Source organism: Nomia melanderi, chromosome 1 (assembly GCF_051020985.1).
Source record: "Nomia melanderi isolate GNS246 chromosome 1, iyNomMela1, whole genome shotgun sequence".
Classification (NCBI taxonomy): Eukaryota; Metazoa; Arthropoda; class Insecta; order Hymenoptera; family Halictidae; genus Nomia; species Nomia melanderi.
The window spans coordinates 21,524,338-21,543,193 of NC_134999.1; the positions used below are offsets into that span (position 1 = coordinate 21,524,338).

General features: G+C 50.4%; 2 protein-coding genes across 4 annotated transcripts; one reads left to right on the plus strand and one right to left on the minus strand.

Annotated features, from left to right (window-relative positions):
* The first annotated feature begins 14 nt into the window (after positions 1–14).
* LOC116426827 (A-type potassium channel modulatory protein KCNIP1) lies at positions 15–18,600 on the plus strand. Of its 3 annotated transcripts, none has more exons than XM_031976391.2 (7): positions 15–719; positions 4,639–5,032; positions 11,820–11,889; positions 11,962–12,032; positions 12,277–12,549; positions 12,644–12,986; positions 13,104–18,600. In XM_031976391.2, the coding sequence occupies exons 2-6, from the start codon at positions 4,868–4,870 to the stop codon at positions 12,689–12,691; spliced, it is 627 nt and encodes a 208-aa protein (XP_031832251.1). In that variant the 5' UTR covers positions 15–719; positions 4,639–4,867; the 3' UTR covers positions 12,692–12,986; positions 13,104–18,600. The 3 variants fall into 3 exon arrangements, with proteins under 3 accessions (XP_031832251.1, XP_031832253.1, XP_031832255.1); XM_031976393.2 differs by having other exon boundaries at positions 15–562; XM_031976395.2 differs by lacking the exons at positions 15–719; positions 4,639–5,032 and adding an exon at positions 7,362–7,430.
* On the minus strand, positions 7,795–11,683 carry LOC116426819 (dynein regulatory complex subunit 5). Its single transcript, XM_076372900.1, has 10 exons — positions 11,653–11,683; positions 11,185–11,599; positions 10,922–11,113; positions 10,591–10,755; positions 10,217–10,355; positions 9,810–10,041; positions 9,370–9,522; positions 8,916–9,030; positions 8,727–8,852; positions 7,795–8,635 (listed from the first exon to the last, which is right to left on the minus strand). The coding sequence occupies exons 1-9, from the start codon at positions 11,681–11,683 to the stop codon at positions 8,792–8,794; spliced, it is 1,503 nt and encodes a 500-aa protein (XP_076229015.1). The 3' UTR covers positions 7,795–8,635; positions 8,727–8,791.
* Positions 18,601–18,856: the final 256 nt, after the last annotated feature.

An 18,856-nucleotide genomic window follows, 5' to 3' on the forward strand; every position in this document is an offset into this window, starting at 1 on the left:
CATGCGAAATTGCGATCCGCGTGGGAGAAGCAGGGGAGGAAATCCCCGGCTGCCGGTTAAGGGCGGTTTTCGACGGAAGGATCGCGGCGGCGACGTCGGGAGAGGGCGACGATTGGTCGGGGCAGAGGATGCGTGGTCCGCTCAACCCGGGCATATCCAGTCTATCGCCGACCGCCGACCGCGTACTCGCGCGTACTCGCGCGTACCCGTGCGGTCCGTTCTCCCGTTTTTAGTTGGCTCGTTTTATCGCGCGACACCTCGCCGACGACGCTTCGGCCGACCGATGACAAACGAACGCCGCGTCTCGTCTCGCGGACACGACCTAGCCGATCATCCTTTGTTGTTCAACGAGGATCGCCGTCGGCGGGGATGCCCTTCGCGTAGCTTCTCGGTGTGATATCCTCCCCGGAGGAACGTGTGCGGTGTGCGGTGTGCCGTGTGCCGTGTACAGTCTGCCGTCTGCCGTGCGACCGTGCGTCCAGCCATCGACCAACCGTCCCGAAACCATCGGAACGCGGTCATCCACCCTGCGTTCGAGCAGCAGTTTCATGAAACTCTTCAGGTTTTACCTCAGAAGTCAATGCTACATATTTATCCGCTACTCGTTTGCGTTTCGCGCTTCGACCGTGTCCTCCGTTCCTGTAGTGTTACGCTGTAACACCGAAAATTCATTTTGAACTTCCGCTGAAAAGACCGCGAGCCCAACACCCGAGGCCATCGTAAGTTCCTCTGAGTACAACCACTCTGGTAATAATGTTACGCATGCCTTCTTTCTCACACGCGCAATCGTTAGCGAGCACAAGTGTGTAAATACAACTCGATCGCGGCTGACAGACGAGGTTTCTTCGAAGCGAACGCGAGGGAGTGTTTCGTGGATCGTTTTGAACTCGGTACACTTGACCGTACGGGTACGAAGGAACGAAACGTTCGGAGCTCGACCAATGATCGCGCGTATCGCTATTTAAATAGGGTAATCGGAGCTCTCCGAGATAAGGGAATAGAAGGGTAGTGAAGATTCTGCCAGTGGCACGGAGCAACCGACGCTCGCCCGTAAGCCAGCCGGAAGTAAACAAAGACCGTAATGTGATTGCGCGGTTTTCAAGGATACCGTCGATACGTTGGGTCACGTCGAGCTGACACGATGAGTGGCATTGGCACCGAGGTCACTGCTCACCATCGGTCACACGGAATTCAATTACGCGCCGCGATCTTTCTCGATATCTTTATCCGTCCACGAGTTCTCGCTTGTTCCAATGGCCAGTGCAACCACTGGCAGGAGAATTTGGGAAATACTTGAAACATCTTTGCCAGTCTGACCGGTTTCTTCATTTTGATCCAATTAAAAATAGTTCGGAGAGCAAGACGAGATGCAACGACCTATCGATTGTCTCGGTTCGAGCCTCCACGAGACGCGTCCAGATTTGCCTCCGGAAGTGTGAATGACTGTAAGAGTTGAACAACCACGAGGAGAACAAGAGCGCACAGAGCAGCCGGTTCTCTCGGTTGCCAGCTGCGTTTAGAAACGCGATCCCTGCGATCGTTTCCACAGTTGTACTCGCTGCTTTTGTTTCCCCGTTTTTTTGTTGCCTCCGGCGGAGGAACGAACGGATTCCTGTTATTCCTTTCATTCCGTTCATTTATTTATTCATGTATTTATTTCGAACAGCGGTTCGACACAGCAAACAGAGCTCTTCTTCTCGGGCGAATCGTTTTCAATGGAATATCGGCTCTCCGTGAAAACATGCCATAAATATCGAACTTTTGTTCCGCCAGATACATTTCTTTCCCACCGAAGATTTTCATCGTTCGGAAGACGAAACGAAATTGGAAAACTTTAAATTGACCCGCCTCAATCCGCGGAACATGAAAGATCGTTCGGACGTGTTCCGGCGGAAAACGATAACGAACCGAATAATTTTGACCCGATTATTCGTAGATTCCGTTTCGCACGCGGAACCGCCGGGAGGGAAGTAGCAGATCGATTTTCAATGTTTATTTACAAACAATAATTCTCACCTTCGTAATTTCTCGTAAAGTAGGACGCGCGTTTTATCGTGTAGCATGTAACTGAATTTTATCGTCGAGGCGAATCGCGTGTATTTGATGGAAGATTTAACGAGGTGCGCGTAATTCCTGCACGCATGGTATTCGGTTTACTTCACGGTCTATTTTCGATGGCACTAATGCGATCTCAAAATTTACTACTGACAATGAACGCGCAGCTCGGATGGGAATACGACGTTGGAATTGAACGAGCGGAGACTAATAATACAATTATTGCGAACAATAGTTTACTCGTTTGTTTTTCCATTTGAATTTGCAATGTTTTCAACGGCCGATACGAATTAGATCCGATGAGAAATGTGGATTCCGTGGACCGCGGAAGTTTACACGACTACAATATACGAAACGCTTAATGGAAATAGCAATTGGCCAGTCCTATCAACGATCTATTAACGATATTCCTATCGTACTCTTTGAAACGAAGCGAGCTCGGCCAGCTTCGCGCATTCGAACACGTAATAATTACATAGGTGTACATAGCAGTGATATATAGATATCGAGAGAATCGAAGGATAAATTTTGAAATGTAGAATACATCGCACGCGACTCGTTCCGTTAATAATTCCGCCTCCTTCTTGAATGAATTCGTTTTTATAGCGCTCTCGCTCTCGTTAACAAACCGAGTGGCGCGAAACTAGGTAACGAGAGCCGCAATCAGCGATTTCCGGTACTCGGATTTCTGCAACGGGTCCACTGTCCGTAAGGAGAAATCCGCGGGTTGAAATACGTTCTCACGATATCCTATTTCGCTTGTAAATCGTGCCTAATAATCCGGAGCGATTCGACGCGTTAGCCGCGCGATTGGTCGATCTCGGTTCGTTCGATCGAAACGCAGGAAAGTCGAATTCGAGCGGACGTAGCGTTACAGGAGCAAAAGTTATTTACGATTCGATTCAGCGTTGTAATATCGGTCGGCGCCGAGCCGCGAGGCGAAACTTGTTACGAGTTCGTGTCGTTATCGCGCGACAGTCTATAGAACGGGGCACCAGGGGATCGATAAGCAATGTGAATTTTTATTTTTCATAGGCAGATACCTACGACGGGACGTTGTGTAGCTATTACGCGATATCTGCACCCGAGCCGCGTTACCTCGTTATCGTTATCGCCGAGCGTCCCCGTGTCGGTGGCGTCGATCTCCTCGAAATTTCGGCGAAACCGATGCGCGGAGTCCGAGATTGTTCGCAGATTTTTCGCAGGGTGAAACGATCATCGGCAAACGATACAATCCGTTGCTTCTTTCTCTCCTTTTCCCTCGGATTCTCATTCTCCGTTTCCCGATTCTGGTTTGGAAAACTGTTTTGACGATCCCCGGGGCCGGAGTTATCTCATTATCGTTCCGGAAAGGTCGCTCGAACTTTCACGAACGTGTTTTTGTCTCTTTTCTCTGTTCCCCTCTCGGTTTACACGGCGACGCCGCGATATTTAATTGTGTTTATCTCGATAGGCGTTAACCGTGTGACCCGAATATTCAAAGGGGATGCCCTTACGTAATTTTTCTCGCCGGGATTGCCCGCGTACCTCGTTATACGCTCCCCGAGAAGATGCGCGCGGAGCCGTTCTAGCGAAAATCATTATTTCCTCTTTCAGACGCGAGAGACGAGCGGGAAATATTGAAATATCGCGCAGGCTGTACAACGGCACGAGAATTATACGGAGACACACGTTTAACCTTGATTCGCTCGGTATTACGGAAGATAGGCTTAAACGCAACGGAGGAACATTGTGGCGGTTACGGCACACCTTGAATCGTTAATTCGTTGCGAACCGTTGCCGGGGTTCTCCCGAGAGGGTGAAAGGTTCATTAAAAAGGCAGCGTAACGCTCTTCTGGAGGGGGTCTTCTCGTTAAGATAATAGAGTCGTTTTTCTTTCGAGTCAGGATATCGCGGGAAGGCGGCGCGCGTAAGCTGCTTAAACGCTGTTGCATTTTCGAGGCGATGCTCGTTGAACGATCACGAGTGCCTCTAATCGTAGATTCGATAATTCGATAATTCGTAACGCGTTCTTCTCGAATTAGTCGAAAAGATCGCGCACCCGATACCATCCGAAACGTCTCCGGTTGAAGGCGCGAAGGTAAAAATGAGAAAGCAGAACGTAGAAAGTAGAATGGGTTCGTGTCTGGCCAGACCGCGCGGCGGCCGCGACAACACGTGCTTCCGGGCAAACTCGATTCGTCGAAAGCAGATCGCCGGCGTTACCGTTGTGGAACACAGTTCGAAATACCGTGGACTCGCGCAAATATTTTATTCGGCTCGATTCGCGCCGTGACGCTTCGCTACACTCGGCGACTCGATAGAATGATTTGTTTAATAGGGCGAACGTTGCCTCGTACTGACGTCGATAGAATTTTTCGGGTTCCGTCGGCCCGATATTAACCAGATTCGAAAGACACTTTGTTCGCGCGATGACGATCGAGTTTCTCGATGGGTTCTCGAAACTTGAAGATCACTTTACAGTCGAGTAGAGATAGTCTCGATCAGGGGGACACGTTGCGCCGCGAGTACCCTCTTTTCGATCGATATCTTTATCCGATCCAGCTCTGGAGTACCGAATCAGATTGGCAATTTGATTTACAGCGCCGGCAGTGTAGCGGCATCGGTTGGTTCGCTGGTTAGCAGGAATCGCGGTGGTGACCGGCAGCCGAACGCGGACGAGGGAACGGATGAACCTGACGAGAATGAAACCGTCGGGGCGGCTCGGAACAGCAGCCCTGGTGTCACCGTGAAACGATCCAGGCGGCCTGGAAACCGGCGGAGATTCGTCGAGCGGGACTCGTTGCGATAGGTAGCCAAGGTTTCCGAAGGAATGGCCACGCCGCCGGACTCGCCGGGACCGGAAGAGGCGCTCTTCGACTTCGAGAGCTCGAGGACCAGGCAGCAGACCGCTAGGCCGGTCGCTCTCGAGGAACTTCTCCGACAAACCAAGTTCTCCAGGCAGGAAATCCGGGTGATGTACCGGGGTTTCAAGCAGGTGAACAGCTTCTCTTAATCGCGATTTATTAGAATCGACGATAATCGCCGATCGGTTCGCGGATCTCCCCGCAAATGTAACAACAGGTGCGGTAATTTCCAAAGAAAATTGAACCGGTTGCTAGTCCGTTTTCGGGTCTTGCCCGCGCGAACGCGTGCTCTTGGCACGATTACCGAGACTCGACACGCGAATGCCGAAATACTGGAATTAACGCACCTGAGAAACTCACTCTCTCTCTCTCTCTCTCTATCGGTCTAGGTCCGATCTGTTGGTTGTCGTTCACGGTTCACGGGAGATTAGTATTCGAGTTCGTTTCCGATCAAGGAATAGGAGAGCCATCGGACTTTAAACTAGCGTTTCATGGAGGAAACAATTGAAGCGCAATTACGCGTCACCCCTTAAAGCGACCCCTTAACCGACAAGCCGACTACGCGGCAAGATGAAAGATTACGACTGGCGTTCTCGAGTTTATTCTCGAGTTTATCGCGCGCCGCGATAGAGAAGCGAACAAGATATCGAGCAGGTTCGAGTACAGTCGAGAAATGGGGGAAAAATTGAAGTGGTTCCTCGGCTAGCAAATTGAACTCGAAAAGGCAAAGCATCGAACAGGCATCGTATCGTATTGTATCGATCCAACGTAACGTAAACCTCCGACATTTACGTTCGAAATGGTCTAGTTGGCGTATACATAAGCGCGCAACCTTGAGGGCAACCTCGGTTCGAGCCAACCACCGCCTTCCTCGAAAGCCCACGTAAATATTTCACGAGTGACGCGGTACTGGCACGAGCGAGTACTCGCGTATACGTCGGATTCAGGGCTCCGCGAGCCCCGTACTCTTTCACGCGAAAACCACCAACTGGTACGAACACGGGAACAAGGACAAGCTCCTCGTTCCGCCGGTAATCGCGGCTATTATTCTCACCAATTATTCGCATGTTAACTCGCCGCCGAAACAGTTTGCTCGAGACCGCCTTCTTTCCATTACGCGCCCAACTAGCCGGAAATATAAGACGAGGCTTATATTTTCCCCTTTGTTTCCTTCGCGTTTCGCGTTTCGCCGACGGTAACGGGTAACGATTTCTTTTTCTCTTTCATCGTCCCGTCGACCAATTAAAATCTCTGCTCGGTGACTATTGATCCGGAACAGGGTACACTTTTATAGTGAACCACCACACCACACGACACGACACGACACGAAAGGACACGACACGACACGGCTGATAACGTTAGAATTTCCTTGCAAAGGGAAGAAAGTTTGCAAGGACGACGAAGATAAGAGTCGTTCGATGCGAAATTTGGATGGAAACGTTGGTCACGAGGTCTGATCGTTACCGGGAAGCAAAGCGCTGGAAAAGAGAAACGAGCAAAAGTCCCAACTGCCTCGATTTCCGGCCGTTTCGCGCGAAAAGACTGTAGAGAGTTAACGAGAATTATGAGCGGAGAGTAGTGGCTCTCCAGTGAAGAATCCGTCGTTTCTAGGAGCCACTAGCCTCTCCCCTCGATCCGGCTCGTTCCATCGTTTTACGAAATAGTTTTATCCCAGCTAGTGTTTTCTACTAGCCGCACCCTGCCGCTCGTCATTGACGAGCTTCACAGCTGAGTTGTCCAACTCCCGGCACTTTCACCGTGTCTCTGCTACTCGTGATATTCAACTACGACCTCGACCACGCGGGCGACAGTCGATATTCCGGTATAAAGACGAAAGCATCGACCTCGTCGAATCAGCTAGACCTTCCGCCAGCGTCGAATTTATTTTCGCCATAATTACCGGATCGCTGTCCTCGCGCAACGATAACGCACACCACTCATCTCCGACAGCGTCGGTGTTGTCCGAGGCGCGCGATAGTTGAAGCGTTCGTAAATTCGTCGGTTCGTTCGAATCGTAGCGAGAGACGGGGGAATTTGGAAAACGATCAAGTTACCTCGATCGACGTCGGGCGCATTCAACGTTCGCGAGTTGGAATCTTCTTAAACGTCAAGGTCCCGGTCCCGGCTGCGATCGAAACGCGAGCCACCGGCGTTAGGTCAGCCTTGTCTCGTTCGAGTGCTCGCAGGCCATCGCGGTTCTCGCGCTGCCGCCCTTAAATAGAAATCCCGAGCTGAATGGGACACTCGCGAGCAACACTCGAACCTTTACGTTCCCATTTGAGAAAAAAACGTATGTCCACAGGCTGGAAGACAAGGGGACGATGAATGGAGAGAGACAATGGAGGCTCTCGCGAGAGCCGCGAGACCCGCGAGTGCCGCGAGCGGAGGACAAAAGACTCGAGGAGGACACCCTCGGTGTCGGAAACGCGTGCAGGTTTCTTGAGAATGGGATACGCGAAGGATGGCTATTTAGCGACTCGGATTTTTCTATGTACCTATACTATGCATGGGTGTTTACGAGATACCGTGGTACGAATCTAACAGATTCTTTCTATGCGCTTTCGAGTGTGCTCGGTCCGGGTTAGGTCTGACCATCGCTCCTCGCCTCCACTCGCGGCGACCGTATCGAATCGACGGGAAACCCCGCGATACGTGTTTCTAATGACCGGCACCAGTGGAAGCGACCGGGAATGGTCGGACGCGGCGAACGGAAGATAACGCTACGCGACAAGATGACACGATCGGTGAAATCCAACGACAGTCGAAGAATATTCGAATCTGGAACGTAACGAACGATTTACTCGCCTCTATGCGAGACGAGTAAACCCGGTGCGTTTGTTCGATTTATTCGAATTTTCTTCTCGCGTGCGGAGAGCCAGACAATTTTGTTAGTTAGCGCGTGTACGTTGTCACGGAGCGAAACACGGAGGCGGTCGCAGTACCATTTGTCCGCGGTCGACGTTGCAAATTACCGTTCGTTAGGGGGATCGGGGATAAATGGGCATCGATGAACGGCCGAACGGCCGAATTAATTCACCGGGAAATATATCGCATTGAAATCGTTTCGTCATTGTAGCGTTTCGATCGCGAGCTCCGCGCGAAACCTGTTTTCATGGAAGAAAGCTCGCAATTGCGCGCGTATCTCGTACCCCTATTTCCACGGTACCCGCCATCGCGCCGTCGGAAATAAGTCTCTGGGAGACGAGACAAAAACTGGAAAACTGGGAGACGCGAAATCCGCTACGAAACGGTTCTCTCGCAGCTTGAAACGCGTTTCGAAAGGATCATAAAGCGTAACGTCCATGGAGGACGATAAAATTTTACGTCTTCGGGCAGACATCGAACCCGATCTTCGTACACGAGAGCGTTTACACGAAACTAGAGCACGATACACGGAACACGTTGTTTGCTCGAAAGATCACCGCGTGTGCCTTGATTCTCGTTTCCTTTCGTTACGATAACTTGCTCTCGCGGAGAGCGTACGCCCATCCTGTTCCCTGAAAGGCCTGCGCTGATCAATCCTGTCCTTTTCCTTCTTTTTCCACCGAACAATCTTTTCCCTTCCTCTCGAACAGAAACGAGATATCGCTGCTGTTTCTCCGCTTTCCTCCTTTCGTTTCTACTATTAATGGAAAAACTCTTTTATCCGTGGCCCGTTGTCGTCGCATTTTACCGTTCTGCAGTCTGGAAGTTACTTTTCCATTTCTTCCTTTTACAAAGAATTTTGCTGTTTCCTGCCAGAGACAAAAGGTATTAGAAATAATCGTCACTATTATCTACGTGATTACTTAGGTTGCTAAAGAATTTGTTATTCGACGTTAATACCGTGATCGTGATCGTTTCGACGCGATTCGGAAGGCTCGTCGATCCGGCGTTCGCGCGCGGATGGCCTACGCGCCGGTCATCCAGCTGAACGGCTTCCTGGTTTTCTGTTTGTGCATCTCCCTGTTCCTGAAAGTGACCGATCGTCTCACCTAACCCAGGGTACGGTGCGATGCAGAAAATTCCCCTTACCTGAGCACGCTCTCGTAAATAGAGTATTCCGATCGCGCGGAGAAATTGCACATTCGAGCGTCAAACCGAACAATGAACGGAATGCTCCTGAATGCGGCCTCGAATATCTCGCCCACTGAAATCGGTCGTTTATCATTTTCCATCCCATCCCATCCGTGATGGTATCGGGCGCGCGTCGGGCCCGTCCTCGCGTGAACGGAGATTGAAAGAGAAATTATTCGACTACCGGTAAATCTGGAGTGCCGCGTCGAAGGTTGCATCGTTCGAGCCCTTTCTGCGAACGATCAATCTCCCGACTAACGTCTTTCTCCTTCTCCGCCTGTTACTCTCAGTACGGCGTAATCAACGTTTCATAGCGTCGTTACCGATCGGTCGAAGATTTCCAAGACGATCGAATCGGGTTTCGATAAAAGAGGACCGCGTTAGATCTAAAAGGGTAAAAATTCCATCTCACCTGCCTGACCGAAATCGTTATTCGACACGTCGAGGCTAAGCGTTTTCAAGTTGCAGCCAGAGCTCAATACTTCGGAGAGTGCCGTGCCTCCGGCAGCTTTAATCCCGCAGCCACTCACGTTGAGTATTTCTAGGCTGTCGGTTCGTAGCAGGTCTGAAACGGATTTAGGATTGGCCGTTTTTTCCATTGAGAAGACGCTTCCGATTGGCCGAGTCTGAATTATCGCGCGATCCAACCTGCAACTTATCCGAACGCGTATTCCGTCCGAGTTCCCGTTCGAACGCGAGTACGTACCGTCTATTATTAGACCGAGGAATCGAAGGAAAGATATCGCTTTTCTTTTCAGCAAGCGAAATCGTTTGTTGTACAATTGAAAGAATAGAGAGCGATAACTCGGATCGACGCTGTAACTGCTAGTGAAAATAGCTCGGTAGACTCACAGGCGCATAGGTGCGCGATACCGTCATCCTGCAAAGGGTTCAATCTCAAATCCAGATGTTTCAGCACCGGTTCCCTCTTCATCGTTCCGTGCACCAGCCCGGACGCTCCTTTCGGTCCAATGTTGTTGTTCACCAGACGCAATACTCGCGCATTGTGCATGGACAAGAATTCTCCGAGAACGAATGCGCCCCTGTCTCCCAGTTTGCAGTGCGAAAAGTCGATTTCTGTTATCTATTTCGGAAAATTTCATCGTTGCACGTATACGTGTACACAGAAGAGCGTATGTAAAAGAGTTCCGTCGCGTTCCATCGATTTTTCTACTCCATCGAATACCGCGCGTGTAGTCGCGCGTTATAAACCGATAAAACCCGCGGCTTAATTGTTATTTCATCGAACGATCACCGACATTCTGATTCTCCAGCAATCCTTGCAGCAGAGCGGCAGCCCGAGGTTGATCCAAATTGCTCCTGCAGAGGGTGAATTTGCTCAGTTTCGGGCAAGCCTTGGCTCCTTCGCCCAGTCCCAGGCAATCCTCCAGTGAGAATCTGTTTTTTATTTTTGCACCGTTAGGTAGGTACATATTATTATCCGTGGTTGGCTGTCGTTACGAAAGTGACAGTTTTCGGTTAAAAATATCGTGGCAACCTTCCGCTCGGTCAAGGATGGCGTAGCTTTGTTGGAAATGGACCAAAAATGAATCCGTAATAGCGCTCGATAGCGTAGGTCGTTGGTCCTCTTTGAAGCGAATACCTTCAACGCGCGGTTCGAAAATAGACTTACCGAAAGTCTCGCCACTCGAAACCATCGTCCATGTAAATAACACCGAAGTTGATGTAGATTTCGGTCAGACGATGGAGTTGGGGTAGAATCAGGCCCATGGGGATGTGGTGGACGACGTCTTCTTCCGCGTCACAGGGATCTCCCTCGTCCGGAGGCTTCGCTTTCCTGGAATATTCGTCATCGAATAGTTGTAGAATATTTCTACCCGGAACCGCGCGAGAGGCGAAACGGTCTCCTTCGAGAAAACCAACGCGGTCGGTTCACCGTTCGTCTGGTTAAAACGGATAAACCATGGAAATTGGATGTCGGGGCTTTTTCGCGGATTACTCGCCTGGTCGGTCGAAGGGAACGAATCCTTATCGCGTGCACGTAGCTCCTTACGAGCCGAATCTTTCTCTCGCACTCCTCCCTCTGCGTTTCGAAGAAACTTGGCTCGAGGCTCTCGAGATACTCGCGGAACACACCCTCGCAGTACCGTTGCCGCCATGAATTTCCGTGATCGGACAGCTCGTTCGTCTCCCACCTACGATGATCGCGCGGTAATCTCTACTGTACTGTAACATGTAATACACAGTGATTCGCGTTATTCGTTACTTGTCTCTCGAGCAGCGTTCCCAGTAACGTTCATCCTCGATCGTCGCGATGGTCAGTTCGAACGGCAGATCCGTGGGCAGGATTTCGATCAGTTCGTTCCTGTCCTCGCTAGTCGGTAGTTGTTCCAGTATCGGATTATCCTTCCACGCGGCAGCTATCGCGAGGAGGGCGAGGCTTCTTAAACTCGGAACCCTGTTCTCGTCCCAGAGAACGTCCTCCGATCGAAGCGTCCTGTCTCTCTCGCTCGACAGCCGTGTCGTCTCGTAGGAACACCTGGTCGAATCGTTTCTCGCATTTATCATCGTCGTTATCGTTGCGTCACGATCATCGTGAGTTATTCGCGAGCACGAACCTTTACGAGGAAACGGATACGTGAAAATCTCACCTGTAAACTTGGAACACGTTTTTCGGTACGCTGTGGGGGACCTTCATTTTCCCGGGCAGCCGTGCACAGCCCCCCTTGCAGACCTTCGCGAACAGCGAAATCAGAATTTGTCATTTACATCGTACGTTCGATTCCCCTCGGAATCTTGTTCGTCTCGAGCGACGCCGTTCACGCGACAAATTTCTATCTTCAGAGAGTTAACCGAACGACGCTACAATACGATATAATACAGCGGATTAATCCGTTTCAGGAGTGTCCGGAAGGTGTGGTGCACGAGGACTCGTTCAAGGACATCTACGCCAAGTTCTTCCCCCATGGCAGTGAGTTCCAATTAAATAAAGACGAGCGTTTTTGCGTAATTAGTTAACGGCCACCCCGTACGAATATTCCAGACTCCAGCCTCTACGCCCATTACGTGTTCAAGGCGTTCGATGTAAACTGCAACGGCGCCATCAGCTTCAGGGTAATTCGCTCTAAACGATACAGCCTTTCGCGGACAAAGCGTGTCTCTATAGGTGTTTCTATAGCGTATAGGTTCACCTTTATCTTTGCCTCTACGAGAACGAACTCGAAAGAAATTCAAACGATAGCTTCCCTTCGAAACGTTTCGTCGAAGAATTATCGATAATCCAGCCGATTGACTGTTACCGGTCCTCGTCGTGGTCGGTTCGATCGATCTTGCACGATTCAAATGGTTTCCTCCGCAGGATCTCCTCGTCACTCTGTCCACGTTGTTGCGGGGCAGCATCTATGAGAAGTTGCGATGGACGTTCAAGCTGTACGACATAAACGGTGACGGTTGCATCACCAGGGGCGAGCTAGGAGAAGTGGTGACCGCGGTGCACGAGCTGATGGGCAGACGGCATCACGCGGACGAGGAGAGGAAGGCGAGGGAACAGCTGGACAGGGTCTTCAAGAAGTTAGACCTGAACCAGGACGGAGTGATAACGATCGAGGAATTCATCGAGAGCTGCTTGAAGGTACGACCGCCTTGTCTTATTTCGTCGATGCAACGCGCCTCGGTGTTCTAACGAGGTTCGCCAATAGAAAGTAGAATATTTTGGTCGGTTGCAGGACGACGTGATCACACGGTCGTTGGCTATGTTCGATTGCGCGCTCTGATCTCCGGCGAACGAAGAGCCTCCCTTGGCAGTGAGCACGCTGACGCCGCCGACGCCGCCAACGCCAGCGACGCCACCGACACCACCGACGCCGCCCACGCCGCTCTCCGCCACGACCACCTTCTCGCAGTCCCAGTCGCCTTCGCCACCGCCACCGTCCTACTCTCTGCTGCCACCGATCCCACCGCCTTTGCCTTCGCAGCCGCCTCCGGGGTACACCGTTCAGGATCAGGAACTGTACATGCTACTCGCGGCTCACTGGTGGAATCAACCGGAGGCACCGCTCTTTTGCTGAGGCTAGTTCTCTACTGCTGTCCTTCTCCCTTTCTTCCCTTCTTCCCGGAGGCGACGTTCCCGCGTTTCTCGTCTAAAATGTGGATTCGAAGAAAAGAAATGTTCCTCCTCGTTTTCAGGCCGCGACGCGATCGAGATGATTCGCAACGAGGACAGACTTGAGTCTCCCGAGACGGGAGGCGCGACGCCGCCTGGATTGCGGGGAGATCGAATTTGGTAAAAATGTTGCTCGTCGTTGGCTCGAGAGTTGAATCGTACGCGCGCCGACACGCGGTTTATCGATTCGCCGAAGTCCGCGCGAACTAAACGGCGGTGCCGCTGGCAGCTCTCTCTCCGAAAAGTCGACCGATCGGAGACACCGGTGAAGCAACCAAGTGCTACCGACAGAAGACTGGTTTCTCGACGACCGGTCGGGATACTCTCGAGAGAAGAAGAATATTCGCACCGTCGCCCGGCACCGGAAGAGAACCAGGCGTACTCGAGAATTGTACGAATAAGGGAGAACCTCTGTTCTAACGCGAAGCGAACCGCGTGCCAAAACCCAGTGAAAGATACTTCATTTCTCTTGGGAGCATCGATAGTCTAATATTCGTGATATAACGGAAGGTTTTGTCCGTAAAGAAACTATCTTTGCCTAGCATATTTCGTCCGCCCATTCTTCTCGCGTGTCGATAGAAATCGAATCGAATCGAGTCGACGGTTTCCCGAGACTCGGCCGCCAATGTTAAGAAAAAGAAAACCGTCTCGCCGATTATATCACGAATCGGAGACCCGTTACCAATGCGAATAAAGATATCAAAGCGATCCTCGACGAGCGGGAATGACCGACTCGAAGCGAACATTCGACGGGGATCCGAAGCGATTCGCTTTTCTTTCCACGACAATCGTCCCGCGAATTCTATTTACGAGGAGAGCTGTCTTCGTCGATCGATGCGAGAAATGCTGGTAAACGACTACAGTATTCCGTCATCGATGAAAGGCCTTGTACATACGGAGCCCGGCCCGTTTTCGAAAGCGTTTCTAAAGAGTACGCGCGTAGACGTAAGCGAAGCGAAGCGAAGCGTAAATCAATTTTCTAAGCGTCGATTGTTAAATAAAGAGAGAACTCGTAGACGCGAGCGTTTCGACAGCCGCGGACACCGGCTGTCTTAGCGCTTTGGTACTTACGTGTACGTAACATTAGAATTTGCGACCTATAGAATCCTGTAATCGCTCAGCCGGCAATCGGAACACCAAATCGCAATAATTAACGTAACGATCGCTCGCCGCGCAATCGCGCCGGGATAGTTTTCGTTGAACTTGAATAGTTTATTAGCGTTAGATAGACTCTAGACGACGACCGAGCGATCGATGCCGTTCGCGCCGAGTTGTCCGACTTGCCGACAACGATCGCTAGCCTGAGAACGGCAACGATCGCGCTCGAACGTAGCACGTCAATTTCAGACACGCGAACAGTCGAAGCGTACGTGTAGAACTGTGAAGCGGTGATCGCGAAACCGACTTGTTTCGTCGTTTGTTTTCGTTGAAGTAATAACGATAAACCGGTTGTTCGCGCTCGAACCGAATCGCCTGGATCCGCCTCGATTCTCGGACCCTTCGAATCGGGGAGAAACGAGCGAAGGTGATTCGGTGGGCTTGCGATAACGCGAACTCGCCGACCGGTATCGTCCGATACCGTAGCACTGTCACTTGTTAACCGATGAATTTGTTTAGTGGATTGCCAGGCAACGAGTCCCTATGGCAACCGTTAGCGAGTATTAGATAGTATATAGATCGTTGACTCGTCCCGCGGGATTCAACGCGGATCTCACTTTAGCGCGTGATTTAGCCGAACCGTTTCGAGAATCCCTTTCGTAGGAGAATCCCTTTAGAATGCAAATCGTACGAAACGCAATCGCGAAACGAATCTCCGTACTCGACGGGCTCGTAGTTTATCGTCAGATCGCTATTCTTAACTAGCTTCTGCCGCATCGTTTCCTCGCATCGTTTCTTCGCGTCAGAGCGCAAGAGGGAACTCGGACGACTGTCGAGAGTTTGATCGGTTCGATTTCCGTATGGTTTTCCTCTCTGTCCGTAGAATCGAATAACCCTCGTCTAATCGTCCCGCTGACCTCTGCGAAGGGAACGTCGAACGATCTCTCCGAAGATTGAAACGCTTATTCGAACATTTTCCTACGATCGCTTGCGCGCGTTGCCGATACTTTCGTCCAACGAGTGGAACACCGAGAGCACTCCGTCTCTCTCGCCTGATGAAACGCGTTCTTAGCTGCCGATGGGACGGATAATCGACTCTGTCAATTAATCATTCAATTTTCTAATCGATAAATATCATCGTTGAGAATTTATACGGAAACGCGTTGATCTTTTCCATCGTATCTAGATAAGTAATCCTAGGCGATACGGCCAAGTATTCCTCGAATAAGATGCTTCAAGTACTCTAATAACTAAACTCGATACTCTATCGAAAAGTCTACTATTAAATCGCCACTATACAGGGTGTTCGAATGTTCGAGTGTTGAAATCTATTCGAATGTGCGAACATCGATCTTTTCCTCGACATTCGATAACGTCGGACGAATATCATTCCCATCGCTGGCCGTAAAAGAATGAATCCGTAAATCAGGAGAACTGACCAATCGTTTTTCACCTGTTTCCGTTTCATTCGTTCGAGCGTTGCGTTCTTATCCGTACAACTTGAAACCAATGTGCATTTCTGACGGTACAAGACAGCCCGCAGCGTCCCTACTACTTTCCGATTAGAGACTCGTGCGAGTGTTTCGATCGAAGAGAAAACAAAGAGTTATCCGTTGTTCCTAAAGCGCGAATGAAATAAAATGCGGAAATGCGAATAGTATACGACGAGTAGACTGCGGATATTGCGGATATCGCGGATATTCGCGAATCTATGCCGGAAGAGGGAGTGTTCGTCAACGTTTCGTCAAATTTCCAGCTTGCTGTTAGAGTTAATGCGATGAAATATTCGGTCGGCTTTAAGATCGAACATTCGATAAATGCGCAATGAAGTCTCTTTCCAGCGAACGGATCTGTTCACGCGAAGAAATATCCGCAGTCCAGCGAGAAACTGCCAACGCGAGAAGACGGCGATCGGTCGTCGATCGGAACCGAGAGAAAAGAAGAAGAAGAGGAGGAGAAGAGAAGGAAAAGATTCAGTTCTCCCGAGTTGAACCGTGTTACGTCGACCATCCGGAGACCCGACATTGCGTATTCGATCGAACGTTACACCATTTTTATATGTTTTTTATGGAAAAAAAGAAACAAGAGGACCCTAGAAGGCAAAACAACGAACATTATATTAAAACTTTTTCTATCCGAGCGACGAAAGGACACATGGAAGTGTCCGACAGACTGTTCGTTAACCCTGTCAAAATCATCCATCTTCCGTACCGATCGCGACGAGAAACGGCGTCATAGAAACCTCTGAGCGGAGCAGAAGCACAGACGAGGAGAAGTCTCTGGCAGAGAAAACGAAACACGGCGCGTCCAAAAATCCGATGGTTCGGCGAGAAATCTGCTTCTTTTGCGAACCGTTCGAAAATGTGTTTCGCGGTCGTGCGATTTGTATGTGCGTCGTCGTCCTGTCGTTCGAAAGTAGCATCGTACGACCAAAACGACTCGAGTGAGAGAGAGAGAGAGAGAGCGAGAGAGAGATTTTAGTTAGAGTTAGAGTTAGATTTTACATTTTCGTAGGCGAATCGTTAAACGCGCGCAGCTTATTTCTCGGTAATCAGCGGACTGTGGATGTTCGCATGGATTCACGGTTTTCAATTTTTCTTTATACGCGCACACGAAATCCGTGAACGAATCGAAACGTTCGATCCTTCGTTGGGACCTTGCACGGATCGTGGAATGCGCGCGGAACGAGCGATTTATTTCGTAGCATTTCGTTCGTTGAATTTAGTCGGTAGACGCGCAGAAATCCGCAGTCCAGTAGTCGGTAATTTAGATACATATCGCGCGTGCTTGTTGGTCGTTCGAACATGGAGCAGCCGTGCAACTCGAGATCTCGAAATTTTAGTGTTAAACCTTAAGGTCCCAGCGTATCCCTCTGCATGTCCGTTCGCGCGTCCCCGTGTGTCTCCGTTTGTCCCCGTTTGTCCGCGCCTCTACGAGTCGAATACGAATCGACGATCTTCCGGGCGAAGCGTAACACTAGCTGAAACGAGACCGTACGTAGCCGTAAGCCGAAGAGGAACCTAGTCAATTGATCGAACGTTAGGAATTCGCGTGGATCGCGATCAGCCGAATTCGATCGCAAAGTCGACTCCGCGAATCGAAACGCCGATGTTCCGGCGGAGGACGAAGAGGTCGGCGCGCATCTGAGAAATAAGATGAACGATACACGGGTATATGCCTCCTGGCGCTGCAACGATCATCGGACGAAGAAGGAAGGGCACGAGAGAACGAATCAAAAGTTTGTTACGGTTAGCTACCGCGGCACCAGTCATTCGAAAATCACCTCGAGAAGCACTTTTCTATCGCGAACGAAGAGACGTTGATAATTAGAGACTAATCGTCGTGTGTATGTACAATGTGTCGTCGAGGTATTCGAGCGGGGTAGCAATCTGTCGCATCAGCTGCGCAAGACATTCCACAGGCCTCCTTCAATCGAAACCGAACCAGTGCGATTCTTCGGATTTTCTCGTCTATTTCCCGTGTGTTTCTCCTCAGGTTCCTTCAGATTTGTTCGCGTTAAACGGTGTCGCCATTCGAATGCTTCGGCGATCCATCGCGTCTAGACAGGATGCGTACGGATGGTGCGCAGAGTACGTCAATCGATTCCCGTACTGCCAAACGTCTCGAGCCGTCGAAATGGAATGTTCCACGCACCAGCCTTGAAACTCATTGCCAGCCACGTCCGTGTAATCGAGCATCGCTCCTAAAGTACCGAATCCGTCGACCCGAGTCTGGTCGAGCGACCAAACGGTTTACATGTCGCTTAGGATATTTAGCGAAGCCTATCTCTCGTTAGCATACCGACAGTTCCATCCGACTCTCCGAGCAGTCGACAGACTCGAAAGCGATACGAGAACCGATTCGTATCGACGCGAGCTAACGTTCCTTTGATACCTACTTGAATTTTATGAAATGCGCGCCGTTTGTGGCGACCAGCGCTCCGTTTCCGGATCGAACCGAAACCAAACGAAGAATCGGACTCTCCGATCGATTGAACGGTACGCGTCGACTCGCAGGCTTTTATTCTTCTTACTCTTGGCGTACCGCTGATCGTCTTTGTTACAGAGTCGCGTTTCACGCGGTCGATCACACGATTCTATCGAATAAATATATTTCCTCCGTTACTCTCGATAGTGGCTCTCCGATGGACACGCGACATTGGCTTTTCTTTGGACCGGCTTCGTCTAACGCGTTAAACCTATTCTATTCGCCCGTTTCTTCGTTTCTTCGGTTGTTAGTTTCCACTCTGTCGCGACCCTTGCTCGTTGGATCGATGGATCAATGAGAGTCGACACCCGACGAGAACGCGTATTCGTAAAATCGTACCTTTAGGCCGGATGCTCGCCACGCGTTCACAACTTGTATCTCGCGGCAGCTGAATTGTACATTCAGGCGAATAAAAGAGGAATATCGTTACTGTTATCCATCCATGCGATTTCTTGATCCCCGCTTCAAGATCTGCCACGAATCGCCTACGGATAGCCGAAATATATACACCTACTACTAGGAGATCTATATATGTATCACGTAGGTACGTATTACGCGTACAATTCGTGTCACAAACTATATGCGTCAACTTTCGAATTTCGCTAAACGCGAACCAACTTATCGACTAAGCAATAGTCCGCAGGCAATCGTGACAACTACCAACATGCGCAACATATCACAGTCGGTGAGA

Excerpts from the sequence above, each read along its gene's own strand:
- LOC116426819 (XM_076372900.1), bottom strand. The coding sequence starts at position 11,683 with ATGACAAATTCTGATTTCGCTGTTCGCGAAG. Across the intron at positions 9,523-9,809 it reads TATCGCGCACCTATGCGCCT|ACCTGCTACGAACCGACAGC; the intron begins GTGAGTCTACCG and ends AATCCGTTTCAG. Across the intron at positions 9,031-9,369 it reads TAACGATTTCGGTCAGGCAG|TGGGCGAGATATTCGAGGCC; the intron begins GTGAGATGGAAT and ends GACCGATTTCAG.
- LOC116426827 (XM_031976391.2), top strand. The coding sequence starts at position 4,868 with ATGGCCACGCCGCCGGACTCGCCGGGACCGGAAGAGGCGCTCTTCGAC. Across the intron at positions 5,033-11,819 it reads TGTACCGGGGTTTCAAGCAG|GAGTGTCCGGAAGGTGTGGT; the intron begins GTGAACAGCTTC and ends AATCCGTTTCAG. Across the intron at positions 12,550-12,643 it reads TCATCGAGAGCTGCTTGAAG|GACGACGTGATCACACGGTC; the intron begins GTACGACCGCCT and ends GGTCGGTTGCAG.